At 38.8% G+C, this 26213-nt stretch overlaps 1 protein-coding gene across 2 annotated transcripts in view; it reads left to right on the top strand.

Moving 5' to 3' along the window:
* The window catches only part of ADGRA1 (adhesion G protein-coupled receptor A1), a 253397-nt gene extending 239509 nt beyond the window's left edge, over positions 1 to 13888 (top strand). For both annotated transcript variants that reach the window (XM_054277071.1, XM_054277072.1), the window contains 2 exons: positions 6123 to 6218; positions 9359 to 13888. In XM_054277071.1, coding sequence (XP_054133046.1) covers positions 6123 to 6218; positions 9359 to 10580 — 1318 coding nt within the window. In that variant the 3' untranslated portion in view covers positions 10581 to 13888. The remainder of the gene's footprint in view (positions 1 to 6122; positions 6219 to 9358) is intronic.
* The last annotated feature ends 12325 nt before the right edge of the window (positions 13889 to 26213 follow it).

Here is a 26213-nt window from a genome sequence, read left to right on the forward strand (position 1 = left end):
CAGAGAGACAGGAGTGAGTGAATACCCAGGGCAGTGGCTCGCTGCAGAGAGCCTGTGGATATGACAGATAAGCTTTGCTATTAATTGGTCTGGGAAGTTTTAGGGAGGCAGAGAGAAAGAATGGTAAACAATCTGTGGCTGGTGTTTTGAGCAAGTTGCTTTTCTCATAAGGTCTTTACCGAAGAGTGGTTCCTTAATTAACCAGTTGGGTTACTGGTGTTAGTGAGAACCAGTCAGGTTCTGGGTGAATGAGGTAGGTTATAATTATTGTGAGACTGTAATAAGGATACCTGTTTTGCCTTCTGGTTGTGGATGGAGTGTGTCACTACCCTTCTTGTTCCTGACTCAATGGTGACAAGAAGCAAATAGGTTTGAAGCTGTTTGTTAGATGAGGTTTCAGATCTTCTGACACTGACTAACATTGTCCCACTTTATTGCCCATGTTCCTGTGACTCTTTAAGGACAGATGAAGAAAGGTATTTAAACTCCATTCTCATGGCCAATTTTAATAAAAAAACAGAGGCTAGTTTTGTCTAATGGAGACCTGGACATCTTAAGCTGAGCAAACAAATCTGCAGAGACGTTTCTTAATCAATTTTTTAAAATCCATCTTTCTGTGTGTTGGTGTCTGCCTCTAAATGGAAAAGATTATAAATATTCTCAGAAGGACATTTTTACAATTAATTAATTAATGTTTGCAAAGCTCTTAAGTTGCAATAAGATGTAGAAAGAAGGGGTATATATAAAATGAATTAATAACTACGTGTCCAGTGACCTTTGCTGCTTCTGTGCTGAGTGAAATGTCTTATGGGGGAAAAAAAGTGGACTGTGAATGGGCAGTTAAGGAGAATAACAATAGTGGCACATAAAAGGTGATAAATAGAGTTTTCACACAATCCTTTCTTCTGCTATTTACCATTTAAAGCTTGACTTACAAAAGTAGAGTTTATTTTAGCATTATTAGTAGATTCTTTTTTTGTTTTTAATCTGTATTCTCCGTCTTTAGATCTCCTTTGCAGACAGGAGAAAAGCACTGAAGGAAACATAGGTTATTTCTCTTCAAAAAGGTCATTGAGAAAAACAAACATAGTATTTATAAATATGTTTGTAAGTCAAGACTGTCTGGGAATAGGAAAAGTATATTCTCAGAATCGCATAATGTTTAAAAGTTTTATTTTTATTTTATCAAATTCCCAGGAAAAAGGGCCACAAAATGATGTGATGCATGAAAGATTCAGGAAGAATAATTTGAAAATCAGGCTCATAAATTCAGCTTTCTGCAGAGCAGCTACTTATCTGTCTGCCTGCCTCCTGGGTACTTGAACAGTGGCATCTGGTTAGCTCTGAAGTTAATGACCATTTTCTATATGAATTATTTTCACAAAGATGTTAAAACCATATCCAAGCTCAAGGAAAAAGAAAAGGGAAAGTCATCTTACTGTGACTGTTCTTTTATTTTGATGTTTATTTTGCAAGTGGCTAGTCTTCCTGTATGACTTGTGCCCTAAACATAAGTAGAGCTAAACTGATAATTTTTTTTAATTGGTACAATGGGCAGAAAAGAAATTAATGCTTCAGTGGTTTATTTATATATATCTAACATGTACCTTTCTAGATTTGTGCATGCAGAGAGGAATAAAGGTAAATATATATATATACATCTTAATCAAGTAGTATCTGCAATAACGTCTATTTGAAGTCTTTTGAATGACTTCCTGATACATTGCCATTTTGCCAACCTCTGCAGAAAAAAACCCCTTATAGTCAGTCTTGCATTACACCCATAAAGGCAATTTTTTCCAGACTCAGAACCTTGACACTGAAATTTTCTTTTTTGAAAATTTCAGAGTCAAGGTTCTGAGTCTGGAAAAAATTGGGGCTACAGAATAGCCAGATACTCAAGCAAGAAATTTACCACTGGGTAGAAATCTCCTTTTACTTGCTGACTTACTGAGTAACATTTATGAAAATAAACTTAGCAGAATATAGTGTATGTTAAGTTATCAGAATGGATGCTGCCTGCAGGCCATTGCAGTCACTCCTGCTGACATTATCCTGTTTCTATCAGACTGGCTGTGTAGCTCCCAGTGTTTTGTGGTAGAGTTCTCCTTACAAGAGGAGTTCTTGCCGAAGGGAAGCTGCAGAACATTAAGGCAGGATGTCAACAGAGGGGCATCTCCTCCAGCAGTGTCTGCTGCTCTGTTGGGGGGGGTTGTGTTTGTGTTAGTGCATGTAATAAAAATTATTGTGCTTGCTGGTCTCAGGCAGTCTCTGCAGCAGAAACTTGGGGGTTCCCTGTAATGTTCAAGGAAAGTGATTCCTGCAGATCACTGCCCACCATTGCTCATCTGTGTCTGCACAGCCCCATGCTCAGGCCCTAGGTGTTGCTGCACTGCAGCTGAGAGGTGAGAGTGCATCCTGCTGAGGCATTCCAGGCTGGATTTAATCTAATTAGCTTGGATAACAATGTTAGTGAAGATGTGATGGAATGAGCTTCGGTAAATAAATATATGGTGATGTAGAAGCCTGCTAGGAATCATCAGGACATCCCTGGGTGGCCAGCAACAACAATGTACAAATTTGAAAACCTCTTCCCAAGGGCTGCTGAAGCAACGGCTTGGCACTTGCTTCAAAGGCCCAAATCATCCCACTGATAGTTTATAGCTTTCCCTGTAAAACAATTTGAAAATATTACATAAGTTAACTGCTTGTCAAGATAAAATTATAGCTGGAAAAAGAATTTTCATTTTCTCCCTGGGGTTTCCTAGTCTTTAAAGATTTGTATGCATGGTTATCATACAGACTACAGCCAGTCTGTCTGTGTTGTCTGCCTTCCACGTAACAGTCACATTGCTCTTCTTACTGCTGCATACAGGGTTCAGGTAGTGGCAGCCTGAGTCTCACTTGTTTGTGTTCTTGAATGGTAGAAGAGTAACACAAGCAGATGAAATTGGCTCTGGGTTACTGCATGTTCTCTTTTGAAGAGGAGACACCCCACTGGCATAATGAAAAAAATTAGAAAATCAATTCAGAAGTAGAAAAGGCAATTGGTAGAAAAGGCAATTGTTGACTGAACCAAAGGACATTGACCTTTAAAGCTTTAAAATTCTAAGATAGTTATAAGAGGAAATAGGAAATGAAAAGTAGGCAAACATTATAGGGAAAAGATAGATTTATATTTTTTTTTTAATAGGAAAATATTCTTCGGGTGGGGGGAAAGATGGTTGAAAAGCATGTATTTGATCAGTTTACAAGGTTCACACTTCTGGTACAGCTTTATGACTCCTTTATTCAGTGAACAAGCATCACTGGACAGGAGCATAGCCCTTCACTTTTCCTCTTGTATGGCTGAAAGACACCAAAAGTTGGCTGCAGCAGCCTAAGAAGGGTCATCTCTCCAGCTACAACCCTTACACTTGGACTGCTCTAACTGGGCTGGAAAACCTGTTCTGTGAACAAGCCCAGGTGGTGCTGTTCCAAACATCAGTGAGTATTGGCGTTAGGGCTGCACAGGGAAGAGCACACCCAGGCTCCTGCACAGGTCAGGCATCGGCTCAGTGAGTGCTGGGAAGGCACCGCCCTGGGCAGGGATCATTCACATGACATTATATCCATCTTGCTCCTACTGAGACAGGGGCACTTGGGTTTTTGGGCTTGGAGACAAAACCCTGGATGCCTTGGATTGCCCAGTCCCTTCAGTACAGTAACAGAGAGGTGCCTTGAGTGTAAACATAGGATGGGAGTAAAGGACTCTCATTTCCTGCATGGCCTTGAACACCTCATCTCTCCTTGTTTCCTCTCTGCACAACAGGAACAATGCAATATATTGACCACACAGGGGGCTGTAAGGCTAAATTAATTAATGTTAAAAACCTTTTGATTTTCTTAGACAAAAGGTTTTCTAGAAGTATGGAAAAATAGCTATTTATTTTCTACATTTTTGTCACTTTTTATTTATGCCCTATCAATTCTACTGCACTTTTTCTTTAGAATTATTTGCTTTATCTCATCTGCATGAAGAAGAAATTGATAACAACTCATGATGGCATAAAAAGTAACGTTTGTAAAGTCTGGTCTATATTTATTAATTTCAAGTGTACTTCCTCACAAGTAACATGTATATGAAACTTCTTGGTCAATGTCTTTTTTTTTGGTGACTTAGCAATATGGTTTTTTCTTTTTTATCCACTTTTTAAGGTATCCACAAGCTCACTCAAATGGACAGGAGCATGCACTTCTGCTCTTACAGTTAATTTCACTTCTGTATCTTTGATTATATTTTCTATTCTGTCTATTTTAATCCTATTCCTCTCTTGCTGACTTTTCTTCTATTCGACAGCTTTTATTTCACTTCACCCTTCAAGAATCCTGAACCCACCAATGAAGAATCATTTGTATACACTGTCATTTCTATTTGCTATTTTCTTTTTTTTCCCCTCCCAATGAGACAGGGGGGATGTGTGTGCAATGTGATGTGCTGGATATCAGTACAGTGCACCTCAGGTACACTGAAACATTTTACTTCACTTTATGTTGTTTCTAGACTGTATTTTCTTGCTCTTAGCTCTGAGCCACAACAGGAATTTGGCTGAATTTTGCCACATTTCTGTAGCACTGTGTAGCTGAAGTGCTTCCACAACATCTGCTGCTACTGTTGTGTTCAGGAGCCTGCTGAAAGTGTGAGCTGTGAAGCAGATTATCCAACACCCAAATACTTGTCTGAAACTTTAGATAAGAATTGATTTATATGTATGTATCCAATCTGTAAAAAGTGGTGGCACTGCAAAAAAATGAAATTATAGGTTGCATTTTAGGTAAATTCTATGGTGTAATCACTTCAAGTGAGTTCAAAGTGCAGTTTCCTGTACTTCATTCTCTATTCCTATCTTTTCTGCTCCTTACTATTTCTTAGATTAATTAGGATTAGCTTTTCCATGCCTCATTGCTGTACCCTAGTAATTTCCTGGATTTCAGAAATGCCATTGAAAATGTCTTTGTTAAAAATAATAAAAAGCTATTAAGCTAGCTTATTCAACATGCTCAAGTCAAAAGATATTTACAATCATTAAACTGTAGTGGGTGAATGGATTTTGTAGGAAGACAGCTTGTTCATTGGAATTTGTTGAGCTCTTCAGAATAAACCAAGTTGAAGAAAAAATATATACTTGGTGACATTGAAGTTATAAAATCTGAAGGGCTTTCTGATGAGAGCAAAATATGATTTTCTCTGGTCTGTTTACAGTTTAGACCATTAGGACAAAGATTGACTGTAAATACCAACATAAAATTTTCTGAGGCCCGACCCATAATTCTGTTTTGGAAGAAGGTGGGAAAAGAGGTTAAGAAATTCTAACACTAATTCTGGGCTTGCATTAAATGCTGATTTATTTAATCTTACTATTGCTCTGTTTCTGTAAAAATCCTACCTTGCAATGAGTGTGACATCTCCTAATATTTATAATACCTTATAGAACACTGGTGGCCAGATTGCGATCAGAATGTGCCCCACAGGTCACCAGGTTCCTCTTAGACCTGAGGGACACAGCAGCAGGGAGTGGGACGTGTTTGTATCCCTGCACACTGTTTCCTCACCAAAGAAGTGGCTTGAACAGAAACTCATTTTGCCTGCTGACAGAGGAGGAGCGTTGGTTGAGGCAGGAGATGAGTTAGGATTTCAGCTGAGCTCCTGGGTGCAGCGGAACATTTTCCCTTTGCTGCTGAGCATGGTCACCTCCAGCTGCTGGAATGGGGGCTGGGGCTCTCCACCTCAGGGACCACAGCCCTGGAAGTGCTGTGCTCCAGGCACAATTCTGTGTTTTGGTTCTGTAAATGGAAAATGTGATGATGGTTCATTTTGCTGAATTTGGACGTAGGCATGAAGGATGGCAAATTCAGTGAGAAAAGTGGCTCCATATAAATATTAAACTTTCTGCTCTTTGCTACATAGAGTACAGTTCTTATTGTGACAGTACTTCATTCTTTGCTTTTCTGGTTTTAGGGACTTTTTTTAATATTTCTGCAATATTTTATTCCCAAAATACTTCAAGAAGGTACAATTATTTAAAAAGTATTTTCAACTTCAAGTCAGGCAAATTAAAATATCAGTTATTATCTCTCCACAGATTTTACCTGATTAGTGGTGGAGTTCCATTCATTATATGTGGGATTACAGCAGCAACCAATATCAATAATTATGGGATTGAAGGCAATGCACCATAGTAAGTACAAACCAGTATCATAACACTTTTAAGGAAAACAGATTGTTTCTGTTTCTGATCCAAATAAATGTACCTGACTTCATAAAGGGTACAGGCATGCAATTTGGGATGGTATCTGTTACAAAACTATATTAAATATTAGCTGTGAAAGGGCAATGTCTTAATCTGGAGCTTGCTGCTTCACCTCCAGCAATTCGACTCCATTACTGGCAAACAATCACCTTTCATTTACAGAATTACTCTGCATTTGCATCTCAATAAGTGAAAGATATTAAAAATACCTAATGAATATCATATCTAATGCAGCTATTATTTATTTAAATATATTCATTTCATTATCTACCTTGATTTACCTTCTGGCAACTTAAAGCAAATTAAAAATAATTATGTAAGAAAAGGACAAGTAAAAATCCCTTCCCCACTTCCTCCACTCCCATCCCTCCACTAAAACCCAAATATTTTGGATTTTCACCACCTGGAAATGTTCCAGTCACAATGTCTGGCAATCCTGTCGTAATCCCTTCATGTCCTTGTGTGCAGGGAGGTGTTCAGCAGACCTCCACAAGCTCACCAGGCATCACATTGTTATTAATTCCTAATTCTTGGCATGAAGTATGAGGTATCCATAAGTACATTCAGTCTTTCCATAAAAGCATAGCAGAAAGTGAATTAGACTGCAAAGTTAAATACAGTGTGTGTAACAGATCAGCATGGCAGTGACTGGCACACTAATGGATATTTTAGTACTCTGGCAGCACTAATACTCCAGAGGACATCACTCTTAGTTACTGCTTTGAGCATCTATTGTAACACATTTGAAACTGGTTATGTTCTGGGCATGAGAAGTGGCAGCCAAGGAGAATGGTTCATAAGTGAGCATCTGGCTCCTTAAAGACATTTTTATAGGTAATTGAAATTTAAATTCCAATAAGAAATCAGTGCATACCATGGCTAACTGTATGCTCTGCCTAGGGCCCAACACATATTTATATATTTATTCAAATTTATCCAATTAAACAGCCAGTTTATAATCAACAGTGTATTGTAAAGCTCTATTATTTGTGTTCATAAATATGACACATTTTTAATTTTGGTGCAGTTACTGGGGTTATACTTCTTTAATCATGTTAATGTAGCAAATCAATACCTGGTGCCACAGTGTGCACAGAAAACAAGGGACAGATGAGGAATGGTTATAAGACTGAATAAAAAGTTTCTAATTCAGTGGCAGCATAGTGAGTTATATGACTTATTTATTTTTTATAGTATTAGTAAAGTAAATGTAGATGCACAAACTTGAACTTCTTTTTACCAAATAGATTTTGTAAGTGATCCACAATGAAATTCTACTTGAAATAACAGCATCCCATGAGAGTGTTCCACTTGGGAGCATTCTGCTCTCCACTTTGCATCAAATACGCAGGGTTCAAATGTATTTCAAGTATTCACCTAGCTTTGTGTTCTCTACTTATCCAATTAAATGTAGGTGGTTATTTACCTCTGTTTTCAAAATATTTTTCAGGGGATCTTTTCTTGTGCCTAACAGTAAATTGTGTATCTTTGGAGTGTTTCTAAGTTCATTAATACGTGTATGTATGTTTCTGTTTAAGATTCAGATATAAAAAATTCAAAGTCATCATTCTGCAGTTTCTTGCTGTAAAGTCCAGTGGGACTGTCTCTATTTAGCTGAGAAGTTCTCAGCCTGGGAGAAAAGAAGTCATTCTGCCCTTTTTATAGTAACTTGTAGATAATTCCTGGCTTGACAAGAATCTGATATCAGAAGTTTCCTCACTGGAACTGGAGGAACTGCAACTAATCACACATGCCTAAATGAATATGAAGTGTCACACAGTGTCACTTTTAGAGCTGGAATCATCATGACAGATCACCTGGTCTGTCTTTCTGACCCAGTGGGAAATTAGCTATATCCAAACCATTCCTGACAGTTATTTATCTGAGGTACTTTAAATGCTCCCGTAATGGATAGACCACATTTCATTCCAACAGCGTATTATCCTAATTGTTCTAACAGCTAAGAAACTTTTTAAAAAATCTAATTTAGATCTTTCTTGCTGCAGTTTAAGCCCATTACTTTGTGTCCAAGTCCAAGAGATAAAGTAATTCCTCTTTCCAGAAATCCATGCAATATTTAGGACATAAGAACCTAGTAGCAGCTGTACTAGGCTACACTGCCAGCTCAGATCTCTGTCTGTAACCATGGCTAAAAGCAGATCATTGAGAAGAGTCAAAATGAGGGAAATATTCCTTCTCCCTCTAACCCATGTTCTGCCAGTTTCCATCTAGGATTTCATTAGTGGTTTCTTCTCCCATGTTTGTTTGATCAGATCATTCATACTTAAGACAATCCTGTCAGACTCATGCTGGCCTGGGAGCTACATTAAGCTGCTCTAAAAGGGTTAGGGTTATTTTAAAGGCTAGCAAACCATGATCATGCTACAATGATACTATACTACTAACATATCACAAAGAGATCATCAGTTTCCCTAATTTTTCCGAGAACATTTAAATTCACATGGATGAACTCCCAGGAACTCTAGAAACAGTATAGAATTCAGAAATCGCATATATCTTTGAGGTCTGCTCACTGCAGAAAGTGGTTACAGTTCAACTGGAAGTCTTTTATCCTTTCTTGGTACTCAGGCCATTCTCTCGCAAGAAGAAAATTCTGTAAGAGCAATCTTCAGGCTTAAGAATTTGTAGCAATGTTCATTGAAACAAACCACTGAAATCTGTACATTTCTATTGCTCACATAGAGTGTATAAACTATGCCTCATTTGCTTTTTAATCAAAGTATTATCACTGACATTTTTAATAGTAGAAAAAAGGGTTGACATAAATGGTCTTACACTTCACTGCAATTCCGGAGTCTAAACTGACCTACATTTCTTGGAAATTTTTCAGTTTTAATAGTCTGTAAATTATACCACATATTCTATTCTATTTAAAAATTAGAAAGTGATGCCCTCAGCTTAATTAATATTAAAGACAGACTCCCTCTCTCCACAAGCTGAACTTCTGATATATCATTGTGTCATACTAGTCAGACAACAGTCAGTTGTCCATCACATTTAATATGGGCTCTGAAATGTTCTTGACTCTCTCTTATTGTTGTTTTCAGCTGCTGGATGGCCTGGGAGCCCAGCCTCGGTGCTTTTTACGGGCCAGTGGCGTTCATTGTGCTGGTGACCTGTGTTTACTTTCTCTGCACGTACGTGCAGCTGAAGCGCCATCCCGAACGCAAGTACGAGCTGAAGGAAAAGGCAGAGGATCCGCAGAGAATGCCAAGCACTGACATGGGCCATGGTCACATTACAGACTCTGTGTCCGTTCCCCAGGCAACCTGCCCCATGATTTCTTCTTCCTTATTGGAAAATGAGCATTCATTTAAGGCTCAGCTTCGAGCCGCAGCATTCACTTTGTTCCTGTTTACTGCCACTTGGACCTTTGGAGCACTTGCAGTGTCTCAAGGCCATTTCTTGGATATGATATTTAGCTGTCTTTATGGAGCTTTCTGTGTGACCTTGGGGCTTTTCATCCTGATCCATCACTGTGCAAAACGAGATGATGTGTGGCATTGCTGGTGGTCCTGTTGCCCATCCAAAAGAAACACCTACTCTGTGCAAGTCAACGTGCGCCCAAAGGTCAACGTCAATGGCGACACCCAAGTTCACGCACCTTGTCTGCAGGAATCTCCGTGTCCCAACAAGTCAGCTGTGTTCAACCACCCAGCAGCCAGCCACTGCAAACTCACCAACCTGCAGGCAGTGCAGAACCACGTTAACTGCCTGTCGCCCGTGACGCCGTGCTGTGCAAAAATGCACTGTGATCAGCTGCTTGACGATGAGGCTCACATTCACGTCCACAACGAGGGAACCTTCAGACCCAACATGCACATTCACAGATGCCTGAAAAGCAGAACTAAGCCACGTTACTTCAGCCGGCACAGGTCTGCGGGGGAAAGGGAGTACGCCTACCACATCCCCTCGAGCATCGACGGCAGCATCCACAGCTCCCACACAGACAGTCCCCACAGCACGCATGAGAGCCAGGCGGGTCACAGACGGGCCTGCTGCTCCAAGAGTGACCCCTACCCCACCGTCAACCAGCCCGAGAGCAGCGACGCAAGTACTGTCATATACAGCTGTGGTAAAATGCCAGACAGTGACTCCGTGCACCACCCAGCTCACTTTGAAATGCACCCACGGACACAGTCATTGCCATTTAACACCACAAATCACAACGGGATTCTCAAGGGAAACATGCACGAAGCCATGATATACAGCTCAGATAGTACGGGAAATATCAAAACTGGCCCTTGGAAAAATGAAACTACTGTGTAGTTCACGGGTCACCATAATGTGGTTTTTTTGCCGTAAACCATCGTTATCTTTGGTTTTATTCCAAAATAAATATGGTGATATGTTTGCGTAGCTCATCAGTAAATTGTACAGCTTTTCATTTTCTTTGTAAGTGTCAAAGAAAGAGAGATAGTGACAGTTCTAAAGTGAAATTATTTTAAAAAGAAAGTTATAAAAGTATTCTGAAAGGTAATGAGAAAATGAAGTCTAGAAAATTGAATAAGAGAGGCAATATCCTTTTGTTTTACAGAATGGCATTTCTTTAGAAACATAATTTTCATTAATTGTTTTCACTTTTTTTCTGTAGTAACTTCAGACACTTTTATAAACATATCAGCATCCTAAACTTTTACTTATTTATTTTTGTAGAAAAATATTATTACTGTGCCATGAATTTTAATCAGAAGTGGCTATGGTAGAAATGATAAACAGGATTTTATAAAATTGCAGCTTTTTAGATATACAAAAGTGATACTGCCTCTAAAAACCTTCTGTAGCATATGGCCTGTAAAGTCATGTAATGTACAGTCTCTGTTCTGTCCTTTTTCTTGTTGGAGAGAAATGCTAGGTAATGTCTCTGTTACATCTTTGGTGCTGTATTGGTTGTATTTTGCATGACATATGTCAGGATATACCATTTGCTGTTTTATAGTGTTACATGTGTTTTAAAAAAAGAACAAAAAAAGTGTGGTACAAGGCTGTGACAAACCCTATTGATATTAATCTAGAGCATTATAAATCTACAGGAAAAAAAATCACTCTGCACTAGTTTAAGTGGCACAATCCTTTGTATAAGGTTATATGATAGCTTTGATAAGGGTCCACTCTAATGTCTTTACAGAGCATGCACTACTCATTGTATGTGGCACTGTGCAGTGTAATAGCAATTGTCTCAACAGATTTTACACCTCTTTGTAAAGTATGCCTTTTAAACAAACCTGTAAGCTGTTCCACGTTAACCTTTCCACATCTGTTAAGGTAGAGCAGTTTTATCATTAACTCTTTGAGGACTACAGTTATTTTCTTAAAGTAGCTTATTCTAGTTCAGAGATACTGTATATATGATATTGTCTATTTAGTTACATGATCCATGTAGTCCAGAGTCGTCAAGAAAAAGGAAGTTCAGTAATTTTCTAAAAACACCTTCTTGGAATCCATCTATTAATTTCACCACTTGCTTTCTGAAAATCCATTTCCTCCCCTAGCAAATTTCAGATTGTCTTAATCCTTTAATGCAAATTTGACCTTCAGAGAAGTTCTTTATGTTCATGATTTCTGCTGAATTGTAGGGCATTCCAGGGTCAGTAGCATTCTCTATTAACAAGGCTCTTGGCAAGATTTTTTTCATATTTCCATGAACATCTGGACACAAAGCATCAACTCACAGTAAGAACTGCATCAGAATGATCCCTATATGAAATAAAACTGCTTTTTACAAATAGGAAGGGTGCAGAATAATAATAGATTTCAGAAAGTGAATGGGAGCATAGAGCTGTGAGAAAAATGTCTGCAGTGGAAAGTGAACACTGGATCCAGAAATGAGAGAAAAAGCACAATTCTGTACAGCCACACAAGAAAGTTTGCTGTGATGTCTTCACACAGACTTATGTAATTGCTTCAGAGAGGAAATAGAAAATTCCATTGAGAGACCATCAGTCTGCAATTCTCTGTGTATATGTGGCAAAAATCTTCACTATATTTAAACTCCATATTTTTCTGTTATTAGCAGTTTATTAGACTCTACCTTCTTTTTTTTTTAATATGTAGGAATAAATTTCCTAATAGTGTACATAAAGATGACAATTATAATTGTTAGAATGTTATAAAAACATGTAAGTCAGATGAATGTGTTCTGCAGTGTTGCAGGTGGGAATTAGTACTCAAAGGGTTAATGCTCAGTATCTGAGTGCAAGAAATCTTGTTTTTCTGTATTTTTGTAAATTTGAAATATATATTGTAAACTCCAGCAGTGCAATGTATCCATCTCAGATTGTGTATTTTTAAAAGGTGAGCAAGAAGAATGCACTAGGTGGTTGTCAAGTTTTAAGCCAATATTCAACAATTTCATGACTGCTTCTTTAGCTAATACAAAAAAAAAAAGACAAAACACTGAGCTTTATTATGTATATGCTGTATATGCTTGAACTGTCTCTAAACTAAAATACAGTATTTTTCTTTGTTTGCATACTGAAATATTTTCTGTTTCATAATTGTTTTCTTTTAATATTACTTTTACTCATTCCACATAGACAGTGACCCTAAATAAGCATAGACATAATGTGAAATCCACTTCTCTGTGTCTCAGCACTCTGTATATGTATATTCTGTAACAGTAAAGTTGTAGGAAGTCTGTAGACCATTATGCAAAATATCTCACACACACACAAAGCCAAGATGAAATACTCACTCTGCAAGAATCCACTCAGTAAGCTCCTTTATTCAGCTTGTGTTTTAATCACCTCTGTTATTTTGTCTGAGAGGCCAATTCCATCTTCATAGTGGCTTACAAAAAAGTAAATAGGTGCTGCTTTCCACAGAATATCTCTGGAATTCAAAAGTAAAATATTAAAACACTTTTCTTATTGTGTTAAAAATTAATTTAGTGAATATTTCTGGGTTAATTTGGAAGAGATGTGTTATGCAATAATCTGTTTGCATATTATTTTTTCAGAAAATATACAGTATATCTACAGAGTAGGAGACATGATATTAAATAAATATAAAAATGTTTTGTAACATCAAATTTGACCAAAATACTTTTTGTGCTTTTGATTTTTTTTTTCTCCTTAAGATAAATGAGATCATTTCAATGCTTTGGAAGTCTGGTTTTGATTCATTGTGGGGTTTTGGTCAATTATAGTCAGTGAACCATTACTACTTTACCTGATTTTCTTCCCTATAAAAATAAAGTCAATGAAATAACCAGAGTATGATATATATTGTCCTAGTAAATTCCTCACAGACACATGTAACACATTTAAAAATCAGTTTTAGTTTTGGTGATTCATTGATGATAATAAAATGGTTGAACAGATTTTACTGTTCACTTTCTGTCCGAGATTAATCAAGAGGAATTTTTTCCAAAAAAAGATAATTTTCAGAGAATGATGCAATCAACAGAAATCTGAATAGCTGCTACCAGAATAAAAAGATGCTCTTGCTGTGGTGTTGTTCTCTGCATATAGAAATTCCAGTTTTCATGACCAAATTTGAAGTCACATAGGTCGTTTATGAGAAAACCTCCTACCCAGCCTCATATAATGAATTTGGGTGTCAAAATAAAGCATACATTTTTGCACATTATGTCTGGTCACATGTGTTGTTCCCAGGAACCTGCCGATTGTGGCTGGGCAGTCACCGTCAGTGGCCACGAGCAGCTGCTCTCCTCCACACACAGCTGCCTGCCTGCTACCCTGTCAGCAGCCTACCCGGGTGTTAGCCCACCATGGGTGCCTCACTGGGGCTGCAGAGCACTCATCCTGTCTGAACCAGAGCAAAGTCTGTGCTTAAAGCAAAGTCAAGGCCGCCTTTGATGGACCACACAGGCAATTGGGCAGCCTCCACTTGAACACTAAGCAATGAAGGCAGAAAAATGTAATGCAAGTGGATTTAAGCAGTTTTAGGTCCTCCTCCCTCCATCTCTCTAAAGCACCTGCCTAGTAAGTCTACTGCCTACAGATAGCTACCAAATCCAGACAAACCTAGGCAAAAATCGGCAGCTGACCTAAAATTCTTGGTTAGCTGAAATGAGTGAATAGCACAACCTAGTTAGCAATCAGAGAAGCCCAAGCTGGAGAAAACCTCTTTGGATGCGCTGTCACAAAGATGTTTCAGGTTGGTTATGTGTGAAGACATGGAACTAAATCATGTCTGAAGATTTGAAATTGCTCTTGTGTAGACACTGTTAAGGCTAACAAAGCTGGTTTCAACTCCTCAAATTCAGAGGTAGCTTCCACTGTAAATTATATGCCTTTTCACAATGAAGAGATTATCTGACATTTCACTGTTTGGGAAAAGAAAGTTGTCATCCCAATCAGGCTAGTTACCTTTTTATCCTAGGATTTTCTTTGCATGGAAACAAGAAAAAGGAGACCACCTGTACTCCCAATGGGTTTTTGCTGCCTATGAAAAGAACTGTCAGGCTGATGAAGACATTGGCAGCTCAGCAGCTTCCTTGCCAGAACATAAATTCAAGTTCCTGTAGCAGCATCCTCCAATTCAGAAGGAAGCTGTAGAATGCAGCTGGATCAATCAGAATTCATTGGCTGAGTTTAAAGGCTGCCTGGCTGACTTCAGTTGAGCAATTTCAGTAGTAACTTGGTGCTCTAGGCAGCTTTTACTTGCCTAGCTAACTCCACAAGGAAATGAGCTTTTGGGTTGGCTGGTTGGGGTTTTTTTTTTGCTGTGCCCAGTTAACTATTTTCTAATTAGCAACTGAATAGCTAAGAAGAAAACTTACTCTACAAATTACCTTAACTATAAGCCATGAGTTTTTGGTTCCTTTTAGGGTGTCTGTGAAGGTGCAAGTGAATCCCTATTCCCTTACCAGACCAATCTATTCCCTGAGTTTTTAAGGGAGCCAAACAAGAAAGTATCAGTGAATTCAGGTCAATATAAGAGGGCTCACTTCTCTGCAGGGAGGGTTGAAATTTGCAAATTCTAGAGCAATTCAACCTCAACAAATATCCTGCCTGGAAGTTGTGCAGCTGGGCATGCCTCTGAGGTAAGGGGTTCTTTGTAAACATGGTGTCTGCATACCCTATAGGTACTGCTGTCTCTTTACATTTTGATCTGTTAGAATTGTGTAGTGCCTTGCAGTCTGAACAACAGAATGAGTGACTGTTCCCATCAGCCCATCACTCTGCTCCAGCTGTTTGCCTTAACCTGCAGCACACTGCCAGGCAAGATTCTCCAGCACAGCCAGTGTTTTCATTCATTCCTAGATTTGTTTCCCAGGTACTCAATAACACCTGAGGAAAGCAGCAGGAAGAGTTTATTTTGGGACTAGAGGGAATTTCTGGGAGAAGAGAAAGCAATAAAACACATTATTCATATTCTTCTCACACCACTTTTGTTAGCCCATTTGTTAGTGAGCTGGAAGCAGTTACAGTCACTTATTCCCTGATTCTTTCCATTGCAAGACCTTGTTCTCCACTAATTAGAACATAGCTGAAAGTTAAGCTTTTAGCTTGATTTATGCCCTCAGCAATTACTGCCCTCAGATGGATGATTTTACAGAGTTCAGCCAAAGCAGCTGCAATGTTTTCAACAAAGAGGCTTGATGAAAGCATGTCTGTCCACAATAACACCTTTCAGTGATTTTGTAATAGTTCTGTCTTCAAGGCCCATTATTTGAAAACTTTGAGCAGTATGGCTATTATAAGAAGAGAGCATCTCTTGCTGCTTTTATAAAGTAAGTGGTTTGGTACAGATAATTTAGCCACTAAAAATATCACAATATATTACTGTGAAATATCTCCCTTAGTCTGTGTATGCCCCAACTGGGACCACACTCACTGATCTTGCACTACTGCTGCAAGCCCTAGGAGCTCTAAAGGACCAGCCCTATAAATGATCCACTTCAGCTGCCCTCAACTAGGATTGGGATTGAAAACAGGGGGCCTTGGTTGTTATCTTCTCTGCTAAATGCTTCAGTTTGCCTCCCCTTCAGAGGCAGCATGAGGGAATAGAAGAGACTGGTTTGTATGAGGGAGACAAATGCTGGGCTTGAAGAAACCAAGAGACTGATCTTCTAGCACTGGATCAAGTTGAATGGAGCAAGCTGATCAGCAGGAGAGAGGTGGGTGTGAGTAGGGAGCTGCAACATGACTTGGGGACTGGAAAGGAAAGGAGCAAACTTTAAAAGAGAGACTTGGAGGTTGGAAAAAAACTGGGACCAAATTGGTCGTTGAGGTAGAGGAGGAGGAAGGTGAAATAATGAGTCTTTCCAAGCTGGATGTGAAAACCAAGCTTTGTGACTCCACTGCCATCAGTAAATATCTGAAAACCTGCTAGCAAAATGGCTATTCACTTGTAATATTGTCCTCGTACAAAATGACTGTATTAGTGCTGCCAGCTATTCCAGTAATGTGTCAGAAATCTGGGTATTGAATCACAGATGCTCAAAGCTGTTGATTAGCCACATATTTCATGTTCCACATGACAGAATCTCTGTATTTTTAATGTCTTTTGAAATCTAGACGCTATCGCAAAAAAGAAAACTGATTTCAAACAGTGTGAATGAAGCTGAAAGTCAAGCACACCAAATTGAGGAGCTGTTAGAATTAAGGCTGTCTTTGGAACCTTCATTCACAGCTTCAGTCTGCCTTTTGATGTTGTTTTTCAGTATTTGAGATCATGCTGCTTTCTAACACTTTGGCTTTGATGCTGCACATTTAGTGTTCTTTAAATGTGTTTTTGTGTACATCTAGAGCTAAGCCAGCCATTTCACTGTTAGCTTTCTTGTCTTTTTCTTTTTTTTTTTTTTCCTGGAAATTTTAGAGAACTGGTTCTTAGAAGAATATTGATGTTGAAACTTTCTGGTAACACAAATTCTGCTTTTCAAATCTTCCCTGTGCTAAATACTAAAATGGATGAAGTGGAATGAAAGACTTTCCATTGAGCTTCTGCTCGTTTGCTTGGGTTTTTTTCAAAAGTAGTTGTATAATTGTCCCAAGTGTTGTCACTGCTATCAGGAGAAGGAGCAGGCTGAAGTCAGGAGGTGCCTGCCTGACTGTGCAGACTGTTGGAAGCCTGCACCTTAATGATGATAATTTGTGTTGACAAATGGGCTGCCCGCAAATCCCATCTTCCCTGCAACAGAGCCTCTACTGGAATGCCTCCTATGGATTAGATCCCTGGGGCTGCTGGGGAAAGCATCCCCTGCCCTGCCCCTCCAGCCTGCAGGAGCTGCCAGCTCAGGCCACTGAGGGATGGACACGCCTTGGTCTCTGGCACTGTGCAGGGGCCTCCTCCAGCCAACAGCTGCCCTGGCACCCAGGGAGAGGTTCACTGCAGGTTTAGGTCATTAGACAAAGGTCATTCTGCTCTGAGCTCCAGGAAGGTCCCTCTCCTTCAAACTCACACCTCCTTGCTAACCCTGAGCCCACTGCCCAAGACAGAAGCTGGGAAGTCCCAGTTCCCTTGACAAGATGGCATGAGAATGCAACATCAGCATGGAGGGGTGGTTTCTCTCCATCTGGAATAAAACATACTGAAACCTTCCTTGTATTCCTATATATGAGAACTAAAAAGCAGGGAGGGGAGTTAAATGACCAGCTAATCTCTGCTAGGATAATAAGGGGAATAATTTAAGTGCTACAACAAACAAAACAAACCCCCAGCCATTCTGAGTCAGTATGGAAGCCTTAATTCCAGCATTATAACAATGTTATATTCCACCTGACAGCACAGCACAAGGATTGTGACACCCAGTCAAGGGCTACAGTACATTCAAAGTAACTACACTTCACCACAATGCTTTTCCCCTGGATAAAAATAAGTTGTACACAGTTGTACCGTGGAAAAATTTTCTGCATCTTTTGATACACTGGTGGGCTGTCTTACATTAAAGACCCACTTAGTGTGGACATGCACTTAAAATGGTTTTGTACTATTGGAGCGAAAAGAGGGAAAATTACTTTTTTTTTTTCTTTTTAATTACACAAAAAGTCAATCATCGGTGTTACACTGAGATGTTATTTTTCTTCAGTATGTAGATCACACAGAGTCACAGAGCTGCATAACAGAGCACTACACCAGAACTGAAAAACAACCACAGGAAGAGGGGAAAAAAATCCTCTTACTATCAGCATTTCTCAACTTTGTCTGTAAGGGAATGATTTCAGATCATGCAATCTGCTTCATTAGCCTGCTCATCTTCTCAGTGTGTTATTAAGGTTCAACTTGCTTAACAAAACCAGGAAGATCAGAATATGCCAATCAAATCTGGAATGACTTAAAGAGTCTGTGGTATAAGTGGTTTACATATTTCATTGTAGGTTGATGTGGGGAAACTGCTGATACAGACAAAACATACAGGTTATAATTTCAAAGGCCCTGAAGCTGTAGGATGAAAAAATCTTTAGCAAAAGTCTTTTTCCTTAGACAAAGTAAGAAGAAAATATCTATGTAGGAAATAGGAATTTTCAATTTAAATCAGTGAAACAATGAAAGAAACTGACAAAGAGCATTTTGAACAGCTCAGCACAGGCTTTCCTTCCTTGTGCAACCACTGCTGGATGTAAGGAAACGTTTAATTTATGCAGTCCTTAGTAAAACTTTTTTTCCTTTTGGATGTAGAGTTGAAATTATAGGCAAGAACCTTTCCTTTGGTTGCCACAGGTCTTAGACCTAAATGCACAGTGAACAGCAAAGGCTCAGCATAAGGTTTAGAACCTAAACCAGAGGAGACTGCCAAACTACAGACCCCATTAAATGGAGACTTTCTGTCATAGCATGGGGTCACATGTCCTGGCATGCATTCACAAAGAGAAGGATCCAGAGGACAAGTGGAGAAATGGAGTACAAAGGGGAGGAGGGTGTTGTGATGGGTTATTGAAGGAGCACAAGCACCTGCTGAAATGGTGTCATCATAAAAGTAACCACAAGCCCTGGATGAGTAAAGGAGGGTATTGAGCAGGACCAGTGAGCCTGCTTCTGTTGTGATGGTCACTCAGTAAGGATGACAAAATATTAGATGGTGTTTTTGACAGGAGCCTCAAAGATGGGCTAAAAATATGCTCAAGGCATCATGTAATGTGTTTATGTTATATAGAGAGGGAAGAGAGGAAAAAAATAATTCAGAGGTTTAATCACTGTATTTGTCCACAGGTAACTAAATGCATAGAAAGTACTTTACAGGAGGGTTTTAATCTAGCAGCAAAGGTATGAAAAGATCCCATGATTAGGAGCTGAAAGTAGCACTTCCCCTTTAATCTGCAAAAGTAATTAACTTCATAAAAATTTCTTTAGTGATATGGTATGTTGAAATTTTTACCTCAAGAGAGCATATCTTTTAGCAATGTATTTTTTCCTTCAAACACACATTTTTGACCTTGGTGCTATGAGAGCTACAGGGTAAAATTTTCCAGGCAGTTTACATTATATTTGGTGTTCACTAGATTTAGCCTCAGAAAAATAATCCTCCTTTCAGACAGGTATTGTCGAGGTGAGGTAGAAAAGGGAGGACAATGTCTCTACCTGCCTATGGAGGTTTGGACATTGAAAATGGGTTGTATTCCAACAACCTGGACTTTGGCCTTCATGGAACTGTTCAGTTTAAGTGGGTTTTTTTTATGTTTATTATTCCAGGTTCTTTGTAAGCTGTACATTTGAATGGAAAATCTTTATATTCTGCAACATAATAAAATTCCTAGTTACTGTTTATAATTAAAAACTCCCTTAACTTCTGACAAAAATCACAATGGTCCTTGCTTAACTAGATGTTATCACAATATCCTGTAACAGTCTGCATTCAACCAAACTCTTCCTTATCTCCTCTCTAGCACATAATGACCTAATTTTGAACTATATTAAGAATTTGATGTTTCTAAATTAATTCCTTTCTTACAAACTTCTCAGTATTGCTGACAGTCGAATACATTCTTTAGAGTCTTCTATTTTTTCTATCTTTTCCAGTTATTGGTAAAATAATTCCAGATTTCGCATTTACAATAGTAGAGAAATTGAAGATCTCAAAAGTTTCCCAAAATATTGTTCTAGTTTCTAAGTCCAAAGCTTCATCTTCCTTATTCTTTATATTTACTTGGTCTTGATGTAAATGATTGAGTCTTCAGTCTGTTGGGACATGGTAAAGCAACCTGTGCCAGGATCCCAAAGTGCTGCAGGGAGAGTGGCACCTTCTCGCTGGACACAGCCCTGGTTGTGCCTTTCCTCTTTGTACAAAGCCCCAGAGTTTGTACCTGTGGATATCTGTACTCCTCAAACTGTGATGAACAGGATTTCTGTTCCTGGACTGCACTAGGAGATGTTCCTTTTTTGTCCCTCTTTCCAGCCTCATGCACAATGTTTTTTCTCATATCCTCCTGGTTTTCATTACCTGACTTTGGGTTGTGCACTGACTGCTCACATTGCTGTTATTCCACTCACTTTTTCTTGTCTTTTTAGAAAGGCAGCTCCAGTTCAGTGCTGACCTCAGCTTACCTGACAGCCCCAGGTCTTGTGCTGACAGGGTAGGTCATAGCAGTGATCTGAAATGCTCTTTGCTGTCTTTTTCTCTCTCCTCCTAGATATAAATTTATCCAGGGAGATAATTAAGCTGCAGTCCCCACACTCTCTCTGTTTCTCCTGCCTGCTGCAGCATGCTGGGTCCCATGACAGGATCAGTTGTGTCCTTTCTCAGGCATGTTGTGTAACTTCAGTGCCAGGCATCCACAGTGTCCTCTTCTTTATTCTTCCTTTCTGAAAGTGCTTTTGCTGTGCAGCACATAGCTCTGCCTGATTTTCTATGTTATTTGTTTTGAAATGTCCATATATTGGAAAGGTTGTTCTGATTAAAGACCTGTGGCAAAGTGGATTGAAATTATTCTGCTCCTTCTTTTAATAATTAATTTATTTGCCTGGTCACCACTTGTTTATGAGTACTGCAGCATAAGCACCACAGCCAGTTTGGAAATGTCTTCTGCTGACATTCCCCAAAACATGGGTTTATCTACCAGGAAGTATCATTTCTCATTTTTGTGCTAAGCCATCTGAATTCTTCATTTTTCACTCCTGTGTTGCCCCTAAAGCTCCTTGCTATACCTTAGATTTCATCCTCCCTCTCACTCTTTGCTCTGTGTGCTCAGACAGCATCCAGATGGTCTCTTCCTGAAGTGAGCCTGTTCTGGAAAAAGCCTCACTGCTGTCACTCACCAGAGGATGAGGCTGACCTGAAAAGACTGTGCACAGCACAAAAGGTCATTTTTCTTTCACTGGCACTTAGGAGTTACCCAGCTCTACACTGCAAATGTGTGTTGTGTGCACGTGTACAGTTTGCGGAGATTCACACACAAACTCACACACCTATAAATTAACATTACAAAGGTATTAGTTGAGTGCTTGTTACTGCCTCCTTCTGTTTTGAACAAGCAGATCATGTTTTCAGACTATGTCTTCTAATCTGGAATATTCTGAGTATTTTTAGTATTTCCTACTGGCTTTAAATGGATCCTACAATTTTCTAAGTGTTAAAGGTAATCCAACTCTGCATAAAAGGATTTAACAATTTAAAACCTCAGAAGGTTTTTCAGTAGCAGTAATTGCTCTTTCACTTGCAAGTATCTCCCCAGAGGTACAGTTATAATATTAGTGATATTTTTAACACAATTTTGCACAGGCTAGACAAAGTTAGACCTTTTATATATTTTGGATATAGATTAGCAACTTTAACTTCCTTTTACAAAATTTCTCTTCCTTGGAAATGTCTTGATTTACAAGCAAAGAATACTACCATGTGTTATTTTTAGAGAATTGAAGCCATGTGGGTCTAATTCAAATTATTTCAGATGCATGTAGTTTGCAAATGGAAATTCCCCCATAAACCATTAGATATTGATGAGTTTCTCCAGTTAAGAGTTAAATGAGTCAGACCGCGGTCTATCTAGTCATAACAATTAGAGGCAGAAATCATTAATAATTTAATTTAATTATAATTACTCTTCTGACTGTGGCTGGTGTAGAAGATTGCAAATAGGAAATGCTCACATAATTATTATTCTGAAGATCATTCAGGACAAATAAAAGTCTGAAAAAGATGTTAAATCTCTTAAAGGACTCACTTTAATTATTTTAAAGTCATACATTAATTAAGGTGTTTACTTATTAATCCTTGGAAATTGAATTCTGTACTCAGAATTAAGTGCTGTAATTTTCTTGAGTAACTAAGAGCTGTGTTTCTCATACATGAGAGGCTGAATTGCTCAACCTTAACTTTAGAATTTTCTATAATAACTTGAGGGATGCTGACAATTAACTCACTCAAAAACTTCTCTACGCCTCTAGCAAGTTTTGTGGCTCTAACATTCTCTCTCTTTAGAAATCTTGTTGGCCTAGTTTTTTTGGGTCATTTACCAGTCTGCTGCTTCATTTCTTATTGGCCCAATTTATCCATCTGGAATTGAAGCAGAATGCAGACAGAATTGATTCTGTGGCTGCCATTGCATGCCAGCTATCATAACCATCTGAAGTTGAAGCACTTTGACATTTGTGGCTACTCTGGAGAATCCCCTTCTCACAGGCATAAGGGATGTGGGTGTGGACTGTTCTCACTGCTTTCTTTTCCTTATGCTGCTGGCCCTCTGAAGGTTGTAAAGAATCTTCACAGACCTTCTTATACATCTTGCCTCTCCTTGGAATATCTTTATTGGTCAGAGTTTTAGCTATCCTTGTGAAAAACATTTTAACAGCCTAAAACTCAATCTGCAGGTTCATGATTTTGTTCTTTGCCTCTTGTGTGCACCACATTCCCCTTCCTACCCTCTCTTGGGTCACCCATATAAAGCCCACACTAAGCACTTCATCCTCAAGCAGAGGATCAGCCCTAGTGCTTGTTGAAAAATACATGATTATGGTTCAAATATTTTTTCCTAGAAAAAGTAATGTTTTGAGGTACATGGAACATTTTAATGATGCATGAAAGAAATCGGGTTGTTTAGATAAAGAAAATGAATAGTGCAACATATTCAAAGGCTTTTCAATGCTTGCAGGTCCCTTAGAGCAAAAAGAACTTCACTTTGCCTTCTGTCCTGCAGTGCCCAGGGAAAACTGGCAATCCTGCATCTTCAGCAGAAATGCAGAAGCAGAAAAATCAGAAAATTTCAGCAGAAATCTCCCTGCAGATGAAATAATGCAAAGCCACAGTTCTGCCACAGCAGCTCGCAGAGTGGCCTGGAAGGGCACTGTTTCAGGAAAAGGAGAGGTGCCTTCCAGATTCAGCTGCGAGCCTGCTTGGCTTGGCTTTGCTTTGCTCTCTCCCTCCCACTCCCTCACTGTCTGTGCAGGCTGTGAGAACTGTCACTGCACCAGCTGGAGCAGATTTAAATTTCACATGGGAAGTAAAATGTTGGTTATGACAACGTGAACGATTTTCCCATTGTGCTGCAGCGAAACAATCACCATTCCCTCTCTCACGTGGCTCCAGCTCACAAACAAAGCCCAGCATTGTTGTTGTAACCAAGCCTGAGTTTTGGAAGCTGAAGCCATTTGTCTCCTACCTGGCTGCTATCTTCTCCCACACTGCTTTCTCTGGGTTATTTGAAGTTTCTCCTCGAGCTCTTTACCATTTCTGTGAGGTGGCTCTGGCCATGATGGGTTGCCCTTTTCAGCAGGGAGATGTCATCCTCTGAGCTATAAACTCAGCAGTCTGACTGATGGTTGTTCCTTAGCTGCTGCAGAGACTGATGGATGCACCTGGTTTGTTGTGGCCATCCAATTCCAGTGATGTGCAAGGTCTGGGCAGATGTTGGCTGTGAAAACAACTTACCTGTATTTGATTGACTCTTCTCTTTATTCACCAAAGCCTTCTAGAAAAGTTCTGCACAAGCTTTTAAGTGCTGAAATCTGTTCAAGGCATTCTGAATTTCCCAAGCAGACATATGTCATTGATTTAAAGTTAACAGATCTGTTGTCTGCAGCATCTTCTCAAACTACCTCTATCATAAGGAGCAATCATGTGTTTGTGAAATTCAGTTGCCAAATAAGATTAAAGCTTCAGGCTTGATTGTGGCTGTTAGCAGCCTTTCAAACTCAGTAAGTCATTGGTCTAAGGTAATTTACCTTTTCACACTGTTGGACATAGAATACATAGAATTTCTCTGAATGCCCATCTGAAATAGCTCTTATCTACAGAGTCACTTATTGATTGCACCTGTGATTATTGGTGTAATTGAGAAGGTCTATTTTTCGCACATTAGACCAAAAATGAAACATTTATTTTGACACATTGGGCTACAGCCATCTGTGCCCCAGCATCAAAACATTTTTTTAATGTTCTATTTCAGCTGTTCCAGTTGGCCTCAAAAGAGCTTAAAATCTGGCAAAAATAGCACCAATGTTTAACTGTGCACAGAAGGTATTATTTATATGTCAGTAGCACATTGTTCGCTTTCTAGGTCTTTAACAGCTGTATATAATGACACAATCCTTTACACATGCTAGTTTTTATAGAATGTGTCACATGGCTCTTCAGTACAAAGCTGGGGGGCAGAAAATAATTTCATATTTTTCCCTTGTATACAAGACAATACACATGCACTGCGTGGCTTTTCATCATAAGCCAGATACTATATTATTTCATCAGAAGTAATAATGCACTTTCCTGGCATTTGTAGAAAAATTGATTTCTGTTAACCTGAGTCTTTTCTTCAGATATTGGGTGACCAGTTCTGTTTAAATCTCTTTGTATAGACAGATAGGGATGTAATATCCCCACGGCAAGAGCGAGGACTTGGCTCTCAGATGACCTAATTTTGAGAGAGACAATAAGATTACTGAACTGAGGTGCAGCTGATATGAGAGCCCAAGGCCACCCCTAACCTTCATTGCAGTTTATGTGATGGAAGGTCACCTCACTTTAGTGTTTGTAAATTGTAAAACAAACAAAAATATCAGCGGTGCAAAAGGCCTCACAGAAACCTCTGTTTTAATCAGAGGCCAGTTCTTTATTTCAAAGGTCTTTATAATAATTCTATTGTAATTTTTAATTTAGTATAAAAGAGTACTGGACATAATATGTTTTTCCATAAATAAAAACACAACAATCATTTTGGCTGAATATTAGAAGAATATGAGATAAGTCATCTGAGAAGTAATAACAAAATTAATGTGACAGTTAAATTTTTTTGGTCTCAAATACTGATAGAATCTTCCAATTCATAAACAATAAATTCCAGATGCTGCCTGATATGACTTTTTTTCTGTAAAACTAAGGACACACATCAATCTGTAGACACATTGCTTATGAGTTACAGGGAAAATAAAATATCTTAAGACTGATTTTTAAAGGAAAGGCATGAGTTGGTCTCCTAGACAAGCTGTGCCAGTTTATCCACATTTGTTGGTGCTGAAATGAAATCATTACGGAAATAAATATCATTCAATTCAAACTCCCCATATTCCATTGGGACAGCAGCATGAGAGGAAAATGGATGTTTGAGATTTCCCCAGCTGCTGTGTCTGTCCATAACTTAATGCCCTGCAAAAGCCAGCAAGTGTCCAGTGTCCCTCTCTTCACTGGCCAATGCTCAAGAACCTCATTTCAGTAAAAAAAAAAAAAATCAGGGAAAAGGATAAAAATTTTTAAAGAGGTTTAAAATAAAAGGAAACATTCTGCATTTTTTAATGCATGTGAAGTAGTCTAAATGAGAAATTAATACTACAAAGTTGAATTCATATGATTCTATGAGCAGTGAGCTGGGCATCAAAATAGCAGCACCAAGATCTGTTCAACTGCAAGCTGAAAGCAATTAGTGGCTTAAAAAATAGGTAAGCTCCTGTTTCTGACTGCAGTGTTTAACTAAACTTTATTCCCTTCCCTATTTTAATGTCTCATCTCATTGTCTCAGCACATAACAAGTATTATGACATTATTTTTTTCTCACATCTCAGTATTTTTCA

The sequence above is a fragment of the Melozone crissalis genome, unplaced genomic scaffold (genome assembly GCF_028551555.1).
Source record: "Melozone crissalis strain CALT ecotype California unplaced genomic scaffold, PUWL_Pcris_2 ptg000019l_1, whole genome shotgun sequence".
Lineage (NCBI taxonomy): Eukaryota > Metazoa > Chordata > Aves > Passeriformes > Passerellidae > Melozone > Melozone crissalis.